The sequence below is a fragment of the Colossoma macropomum genome, unplaced genomic scaffold (assembly GCF_904425465.1).
Source record: "Colossoma macropomum unplaced genomic scaffold, Colossoma_macropomum, whole genome shotgun sequence".
NCBI lineage: Eukaryota > Metazoa > Chordata > Actinopteri > Characiformes > Serrasalmidae > Colossoma > Colossoma macropomum.
The window spans coordinates 14768542-14778541 of NW_023494793.1; the positions used below are offsets into that span (position 1 = coordinate 14768542).

The 10000-nt window shown below is 40.0% G+C and overlaps 1 protein-coding gene across 3 annotated transcripts in view; it reads left to right on the forward strand.

Annotated features, from left to right (window-relative positions):
• Positions 1–10000, forward strand: part of snrnp200 (small nuclear ribonucleoprotein 200 (U5)) — a 77219-nt gene that overhangs the window by 19994 nt on the left and 47225 nt on the right. For all 3 annotated transcript variants that reach the window (XM_036578598.1, XM_036578599.1, XM_036578600.1), the window contains exons 8-12: positions 581–733; positions 2449–2548; positions 3115–3251; positions 3372–3452; positions 3564–3737. In XM_036578598.1, the coding sequence (XP_036434491.1) occupies positions 581–733; positions 2449–2548; positions 3115–3251; positions 3372–3452; positions 3564–3737 (645 nt within the window). The remainder of the gene's footprint in view (positions 1–580; positions 734–2448; positions 2549–3114; positions 3252–3371; positions 3453–3563; positions 3738–10000) is intronic.

Genomic DNA, 10000 nt, shown 5'->3' on the forward strand with positions numbered 1-10000 from the left:
GGTTCCAGCACCTTCGGTGCTTGGGCCTCTAATAATCTGACAATGAAATCTGGCAACCCTGCTTGGGTGGTGTATTTGGACGTGGGAGCAGAGATTCATTGTTTGAGAGTCACTGACCGTTTTTTTTTGTTTGTTTGTTTGTTTGTTTGTTTGTTTTTTTTGCAATTAGTTTGATTCTCTGCTTCTTGTCTTTACACATTATTCATTGTATATATTCTTTTGTCTAGAGTGTGATGCAGTGCTGTTAGTTTACTCTTAATAGGAGCCCTTTATTTATTAATGAATTTATTTATTTTTTAGAACAGTGTTTCTCAAACCTGGTTCTTGAGGCCCACATTTTAGTGTTTTCCATGCTCCCGACACATCTGATCCAACTAATCAGCTACATAATTAATAAATGCACTGTTCCCAATTTATCCATTCATTTAAAGCATAATGAACTCATTACTCAGTTATGGAAATTGTGGAAGTCATTAGACCCTAGTTTAATTTGAATAAAATGTTTTTAGAGAAATACAACAAGCTTTTTGTGTTTAAAACCTACGCAGGACACATTTTAATAAAACCATTTTCTCCTTAGTTGGGAAGTGCAGGAGATGTGATGACAACCAAAAAGAAAGACCTTCATCCAAGAGACATTGATGCTTTTTGGCTTCAGCGACAACTCAGCCGTTTCTATGATGATGCCATTGTGTCTCAGAAGAAAGCTGATGAGGTTCTGGAGATTCTTAAGGTGAAGAGAGCACCGCCCCCCCCCATTCTTTTTTTCCCCAAAATGTCTCCGTTTACTTTGTGATTCTCATTGAGAGTGTGTTCCGGAGTTATCACCTGAATTTATTATTTAGTCCAGAAACTGTCCCACAGCATTCCATGAGCAAGCAAGAAAACTTTGAAAAACAATATTTCAAACCAGGGGTGTGGAGAAAAATCGATTCTTAAATGCATCGCGATGCGGACAGTCTGTGGCATACACACTACATTAAAAGCTAGTGCAGGGGTCGCAACACAAATATAAATGAGTCATTTTGTCCTTTCAACAGAAATCAAATCACCTTGGCGGCCCTAACATTTTGAGTCCATTTTACCATCTTGGTTGTACATGTGTCTCGGCACGTACTAATGTCCAGGTGTAGGCTAAAAATATAATACAAACAAAAACTTACTTTGCTCTGCTTTAAGCTTTAGCTCAGGTGTAGCCACTTTTCTTGCATCACCAGCCTGAAACTTTTCCTCAAAAGTAGAATAGTCTGTTGTAAAATGTCTCAATGTTCTACTTTTTACGAGGCTAAAGTCGCTTCTCATTCGCCAGCTTCTCTTTCGAATTTTCCCGTTCCGCCTTAAATGGTGCCTGCTGTAATGTAACTGCTGCACCATTTGAGGTGGATCGAGAAACTGACTTCAGTTTCATGTGTTTTTTTTTTTTTTAGTGTTTGACAGTTTCCCATTGCAGATTAAATGTATCAGGAAACCAGCTTGAGTGATTGTAAATGCAAATAAGCCTATTCGTCTCCAGATTATGGATTTCCGTCTTAAATCTTTCTCTTTTCGTTAGCTACTAGCTAGGTGAACTAGCAGTTGTAGGCTACATTAATTCCAGCATTTAAGATCATTTATTGTTGAAACTGTGTTTGAACAATCAGCAGAGCTTTATTTTACTGCAAATGAGGATTATTTTATTTTTTTTACCTAGAAATCTAACTCTGATGTGGAGCCACACCAGGCCAGTAAAAGAGCCGTAGGTTGCCAACCCTCGAGCTAGCGTATGGAAGCACTTTGGCTTCTGTGGAGCATATTACATGTTTCCACCCATTTTCTGCCCGTTTGTAGTTGCTGCCAACCAGAGGACCATTGATCAAGCGATGTCAGAGCTTCCACCCAAATCGAAAAGGATGACGCGAACTACAAACTCTTTGCAAAGTATTTGCATCCGTACTCAGTCGACCCCCCCCCCACTCTCTACAACGAGACCAAAACCATTATGAAAAAGTTATGAAATCACTAAAGAAAACGGGTAGAATAGCTGTAATCTACTGTGTGGACACCTATTGCCACAGGATCTTATTTCACCGTAACTGTGCATTTTATCGCAGGTGAGTGGCAGCCTGCGTCTCATATGCTCCAAACAAGAGCAGTGAATGAGAGCCTTCCAGTTCACTTGCCGCATCACTTCCATTGGATTTATTAATAAAAGATTTTGGAAGTAAATTCATTATGGATCATTACAGATACTTTGCTTTAAAAGTTCCAAGTTGTCACACAGTGAGAAAATAGAAATTCTGTATATAAAAAAAAAAGATGCATCAAGATGCATCGATAATCGTTTTATAATCACATTGCGACCCTCTGAATCGTAATCAAATCGTGAGGTGCCTAGAGATTCCCACCCATATTTCAAACTGTTTCTTTGAGTGTGTATGGGCTGACTTTTCTTTTGACTTTTTTTTGCAGACTGCTAGTGATGACCGAGAATGCGAGAATCAATTGGTACTTCTGCTTGGTTTTAACACCTTTGATTTCATCAAGGTCCTACGCCAGCACAGACGCATGAGTAAGTGCACCACACAGGTATTATCATTATATTGGCATGTTAATTATATTGTATAGATAATTTAATGTTGATGTAAATTTATTGGTATGTTGGAAATACTACTTTTTAGTCCATGCTATTAGGGATTCACCAAATATTCGGCCAAAAGTGAAATAAGTGAAAAGGCCGAACAATTTATACCAACGCTATTATCTTTTTCTATGAGAATATTTTGTTTTACTAATTTATTTATTTAATTTATTCACATTTTGGGGTGCAAATTAATTATTTTATTTATTTATTTAGCAAATTTAAGTCATTGTGCTTTGTTGGTTTGTCTGCTGGGATGTTAATGTTCAATGTTCAATAAATACTTTTAAACTACAGTTTAGTTATTTGTTTTTTTTTTTCTTTGAAAACCAAGACAAAAATACATTTAGCCCTTTTTAATTTATGCAGTTGTGAAAAAAGTGGCAAAATTAATAACACGTTCGGCCAAATGTTTCGTTTTGTTCTGATTCGGCGCATCCCTACATGCTATAATAATTAATCTATTCTTTTCACTTTAATTATTTTGTCTTCTGTAGTCCTCTATTGTACCATGTTGGCCAGTGCTCAGAGTGAAGCAGAAAAGGAGAGAATAATCGGCAAAATGGAAGCTGATCAGGACTTGTCCAAAGTTCTTTACCAACTGCAGGAAACTGAGAAGGAGGACATTATTCGAGTGAGTGCGCTATTGTCTATTAATATGTATTGTCTGGTAATTAGTATTGTTTGTCATGACATCACATTATTCATAAAAATATTGTACTGTAACAGTAACTTTAAAATATCTATTTTGTAGGAAGAGAGATCTCGCAGGGAAAGAGTGAGGAAGTCGCGGGTAGACAATGATCTGGAGTCTATGGACATTGATCATGCAGAGGTATAGTGAAGCATTTCATAACTAGTTTTATGGTCGTTATTTCAATTCAATAATAACAGGTACAGAGGTTACGTAGAGTGACTGAAGTAGGTATTGGCGCTCTCCCCTCAGTCAGTGGCAGCGCGACAACTGCTGGATCTGGAGGACCTTGCCTTTACCCAGGGTAGTCACTTCATGGCAAACAAGCGCTGCCAGCTGCCTGATGGTTCCTTCCGCAAACAAAGAAAAGGCTATGAGGAGGTGCATGTACCTGCACTTAAACCCAAGCCCTTTGCTGAGGATGAGGTATGTGTGTTTTCCTTTTTCCTAAAACCCGTTTATCTCATTATACACATTAATATTTCCCTAGTGGTTGTCACTGAGGAGATATTAACGTCAATGCAGTGTACGAAAGGTGGCTTTTCATGGTAGGGTTGGATGGTGTATCATTAAGTTATCCTACGGTATTTGAAAATGCTGGAAGTATGTTAAAATAATGACACTATTTCAATTATGACAACAAATTTATGTTCCATGTCTAAATGACCAAAACACATTCTATCCATTTGTATTTTAGAAGGGCTCTGGTTGATGATGAGGGAGCACACTAATAGGGGGCAATATTAGAAAGAGAAGAAAAATCAGAGCCAATAAAAACCTTGGAATAACTAAGCATAACAGTACCTCAGCGATGGCTATGAGGTACCAACACACACACCCCACAGAACACATTTGATTTTGGCCTCACTCTGGGCCGTTTCAGTGTCTGAAGTGGACTCAGACTGCTGAGTCATGGTTTTCTTTGCATATGTTAACACGCCACATGAACTCAGACCCCTCTAAACGGCCCCAAAAAGAAATCAGTTGGTTTGTAATTTGTGATTTGATTGATTTGTGCATTGTAAAAACAAAAGTGCCCCAGTCCGCTTTTGCTTTGCTTCATGGTGAAGACCTCGAGGCTTACTGTACACACAGCTACAGTCTTCAGCACTTCAGCAGGTAAAAACAGACCACCAAGGATCATTTATAAGGTTCTACTTAGGATAAAGCCTGCCCGTGATCTCTGACAAGACAGCAGCCCTGACATATTAAAGCGATAAGATGTGAGAGCCTGCTTGATTTTACTGTGTTAAAGCTTATGGTGTGCGCGCTTTTATTGCAGATGCAGATTTTCACTGGGTGGAGCTCGCTGAGAGCACAGCTGAAAATGGAACCTACCGCTGCAGATACACTGGCATTTTTCCAATGTTGCACGATGCACTTGGGCCAATCGGTTCAGCGTGGCCACTAGGAGAGTAGTAGACATGTCTGATGACATCTCTCGCCTCCTGAGAATTGGATATAGACCGCTGAGTCGTGGTTTTCTGTGCATATGTGAACACGCCAAACGAGCTCTGATGGAGTTGTGGTCTGATCTCCTCAGTGCTAAAAAGGACCACAAAGAAAACTGAGTCCTCTTTATAAGTTCACTTACAAACACAAAAAGAACTGGGGTCATTTGCAGTTGGGTCCCTTTCAAGTTCACTTTAACAGAACTCAGTTTGGTTCATTCAAAAAGAACTATGTGAAATCACCATAACATCAGTTGCTTTCTGTTCGTAAAAAGCAAAGCCAGAAACCACAACTGAATGTTCCAGACCTTTGGGGGGAAAAAAGGGTATTTTCACTAAGTTCTTTTCAAATAAATGAAAGTGAACATGAAAGGGAACCAACTGCAAATGACCTCACTTCATTTTGTGTTCACGATGTAAGTGTTGGCACACATGGTTCGTTTTAAAAGAACCGAACTGAGTTCTGTTAAAGTGAACCTGGAAGGGAACCAACTGCAAATGACGTCAGTCCATTTTGTGTTCACAATGTAAGTGAACTATAAAGAGGACTGTCTTCTTTCTGGTCCTTTGAGATCTCGGACCACAACTCCATTAGAACTCAGACTCCTTTCACAGCACTCACAGTGTGCGCAGCGCTCGCAAAGTGGGCAGCATTCAGTGTTCATTGTGAAAGCAGCTTAAAATTGCTTGCCCAGCTTGAGGTTTAACACAGTAAAGTCACGCGAGCTCTCGCATCTTATCGCTTTGTCAGCGCTGCTGTCTTGTCGCAGATCACGGACAGGCTTTATCCTGAGTAGAACCTTATAAATGATCCTTGGTGGTCTGTTTTTACCTGTTAAAATACTGAAGACTGTGGCTGTGTGTACGGTGAGCCTCGAGATCTTCACCATAAAGCAAAGCTAAAGCGGACTGGGGCCGTTTTTTCACAATGTACAAATCAATTGAACAACAAAATGAAGAGGTGGGCTCAGTTCGGTTCGTTTTTGGGGCCGTTTAAAGGGGCCTGAGTTCGTTTGGCATGATCACATATGCAAAAGAAACCATAACTCAGCAGTCTGAGTTCACTTCAGACACTAAAACGGCCCAAGTGTGAAAACGCCCTAAGTGAACTGTAAAGAGGGCTCATTTTTCCTTTTTAGCACTGATGACATCAGATTCAGACCACAACTCCATTAGAACTCAGACATGTTTCACACTACTCATGGTGTGCACAGTGCTTGCAAAGTGGGCAGCGTACTCTGGTGAATGTAATGTTTCAGGCAGCGAGAAGAACCACCACACATGCCTCCTGCTCTCCTATTGGCCACACTGAAATGATTGGCCAAAGTGCATCACGCAAACCTGGAAAAATGCCCCTGCACGTCTGCAGTGGTGGGTTCTGTTTTCGGCTGTGCTTTTAGTGAGCTCCACCCGGTGAAAATACGCATGTACAATGAAATGGCGTATTTGAAAGAGCAGTGGTGAATTTTCATTCGTTCTGCGTTTAGTGTGAAAGCAGCTAAAACAGCTTTGCGTGCGTGCCCAGCATGAGTCTTTAACACGGTAAAATCATGCAGGCTCTCGCATATTATAGCTTTAATATGTCAGGGCTGCTGTCTTGTCGCAGATCACTGACAAGCTTTATTCTGAGAAGAACCTTAAGTGATATTTGTTGGTCTGTTTTTTACCTGCTGAAGTGCTGGAAGACTGTGGCTGTGTGGATGGTGAGCCTCGAGGTCTTCACCGAAAAGCGGACTGGGGCCATTTCGTTTTCATAATGCACAAATCGATCGAACCACAAAACGAACTACAAACGAACCGAACTGAGACCACCTTGAGTGGTGGCATGAGTAATTTGCACATCTGTGAAAGCATAATTAGTGCTGTATCATATGTGTATATAGAGCTGGGCGATATGGACAAAAATGTTATCACGATAAACAAAATTCATATCATTCAATATCGATACATACCGCGATAAATGTCAAATCATTATTTCTTTCAAGTTTGAAGGCTGATTTTTGCACCTGGGTGGTTAATTGCTGTTTTAAACTATCCTTTTTGGTCGGAACACGACAAACACTCACCAAACAGTGGAACATTTCACAATTCTGTCATGGGAGAGTGGGAGAAAGTGTCTGCTGAGCTGTTTTGACCAGCTGGAAAAGCATGGCTATTTTGTAATAGTCATAATTTAAGAAAGAAAACAGATTATTTTTAGCTGGTGACGAGCGCTCGGCTACCCCGCTACAAATGACATCACAGTATTCAGACACAAGCTAGCGACGACTGGATATTCAATTGTAGTAGTTATCAACACTAGACAAACAGAGCCCTCCTTTTAGGTATGTTTAAACTGAAAACGGTGCTTTTGTGTCGTGTTTGATCTACAGTATCATCAATTCTCTGTGTTTTGGAGTGACAGAGCGCTGCTTCAAGTTAGCCAGCTGCTAAAAACAGCTAGCCTGGAAAGATAGCGCTCTCCTGCTCTTCAATGCCTCACAGCTTCCTCAGTTTGCTTTCATTTAAATCGGAGCTGTAATTTACATGAACCCACTTCTTTCTTTCACTTTCCTTGCTTGGGAATGCACTAATATTAAAATATGACTGCCCGAGCGCTACAACAGCGCTTTAGTTGTGAGGATTGTGATTTAACGCTGCTAAAGCTGGTCAGGATGTACAGAAAGAGGTGAGTTCACTGACCTTGTCACTCACACTCAGTCACAGGAGAACAGATCGTCAGTCACTCCACTCAAACAGGGAATGTATAACTCCGCGTTTAAGCCGTTGCTAAGGACTCATCTTACTCGTGGCCCCCTCCCTCACTAATCATGTAGAAAAACTCGGAAGTGCGCCCTCTCCTGGCGACAGCAGAGTAGTGTCGCCTTCCTTGCAGTAGAAAACGCCTCCAAGGCTTTCGCTGAACATGGGAACGTGAGAATGGTGTATTATATCGAACATTTATCGAACATGTCGTATCGCTATATAGAGGAAAAGTTAAATCGCAATAATTATCATTATCGTTTTATCGCCCAGCCCTATGTGTATATATGCACATTTTGGAGCAAAACTTCATCAATTGGCGTCTTCAGTGCCCAAACGTGCAGGTGTTGTTAAAAGGAAAGGTGATGTAATAGTGGTATACATGCTCCTGTCATAACTTCAATGTAATACAGAGCAAACAAAATTTACAAATGTGTTGGTATTTCACAATGGTCCCAACTTTGAAGTTGTGTTTAGCATAATTCCCCCACCTTGTTTATCCTTTTAATTATAACAACTACGAGTAATACTACAAGGAATTACTAATACTACAAGTAATCTGCAATTTCATATTTTCCAAGGTTTTATCTACACCTGTCGTCTGTTTCCAAGCAACCCGTCTGCACACAGCTGAAATGTAAACACCTTCACCGCCTACCTGCATTAATCTGAGCTTTGCATGTCTGCCCAGCTAGATTTTACTCCGAGTGGAACATTTTGTTAAAGATAAGTCTGGTTGACAAGGAGGTTCCTGCTAAACTGAATAATTGTATTGCTGTTGAGTTCTAAGTCCAGTTTGCAAATTGTATTATTGAGCTTAATGGTTTTTTGGTGCAACAAAAAGTTACAGTTAAAGACCACTGAACACTTTTAGTGTAGTCTTTATTCTGTTTACAGTAACCATCTGTCTTGCTGTCTAATCAGCATTATCATCAGCTTGGGTATTCGTAGCCAGCATAAAACTGATCCTTTTTCTGTAATTATGTTCTGATGCTTGGAGTTCTAGACTTGAGTCAGATCAGTACATATCAGCTTGGTTTTAGCCCACAGAGCAATGCTTCTTTGGGTGCTTCCATATGTAAACTTTTTCTACAGAATTGGAAAGCATTTTTAGAGATCTAATTTGCTGCACGTATAAATATGTTTAAACTATGACAATGTTTAGAGTTCTGTCTCATGTATTGGTTTAATTTTTCAAATATCTAACATCTGTCAGCCTCATGGAATTCCTCAATGGAATTTGGAGGGGATTTCCATTGCTTGTTCCTCAAAGGATGAAAGTTGATGCCTCATCCTGGCTTGTTGGAAATAATGTCCGATCCGGAAAAGTCTGCAGTTTCAAATGAAGGAGTTGGTTGCTTCGTTTTATGAGGCCATTGACAGCCTTTTGCAAGCTGGACAGAGTTTCAGCATTCTTAAATGATCATCAGCTGCTCAGGCTACAGTTTTTTAAATGAAAAAACTTTTAGTAGTTAAATTGTTTAAACTAGTTCAAGAACAGTCTGTTAGTAGTTGGTTCCTTTGTTCTTTATCGCATTGCCCACATGTTGCAGACAAAGGAAATCTTCCTTAACATATTTACCTTTTAAAAATGGTCGACTAGAGGTAGGATTCTTCCTTATGATTCGTCCTTCCTTGGTGAGGTGGGGGACCAGAGAGAGTGAGAAATTGTTAGTTCTTTTAACATCTGGGTGACGTGTGATATTGAGCACGCCTCTTTTCTTTGATAGGAGCTTGCTTTTGGTGTTTCTGGCGGTGCTGACACCTATATAAACCTTCACTTTAAGTAGCTGCTTTTATCTAAATTCCACAATTAGTTATGCTGATTCCCTCTAGTACCTTTATGAATAAGTAAATGCCTTAACATTTAGCCTGAACCAGCATTTACGTTATAGTAGTAGTAACATGGTTTTGCACACTTCAATGGATGCAACTTTCTTGAATGGAGCCACTTTGTGCCAAGATATACTGCACATAGACCACAGCGCACAGATAATGACTAGGCTACTTAATCCAGATCTATTTGCTATTTCTTGGTGCAACAGAGTAAATTTTGCTGCTATACATATTAATACATAATGCTGGGGCTGCACAATAAATTGTATTTGTATTGTTATTGTAGTATGAGTTTCCATAATATCGTTAGAGCGGCAGTGACCTCTCATTACCTCATACCTGCAGCGCCAGGGAGGTATCATGACATTACCGGCACAAACAGTTACAAGCCAGCTTCTCTGAGCTGGGACTGATCCCTGTCATCGTGATATCCGACAGCTTTATGGAACATTTTCATTTTTTTGTCGATATCGTGCAGGCCTACGTAACGCTATGATAACATGAGTGCTGCTGTCTCTGTAACTCTGAATATGACTGGAGAAGCAACCTAGTTGTTGGTAAGCCTTTGTGGGTCTTCTAGTTTTTGATTTTGACTTTCAAAATTTTGTATGCAGAACTGTTTTTTGAGTAAGCATTGAAACACTTGACCGAGTTGTGCTT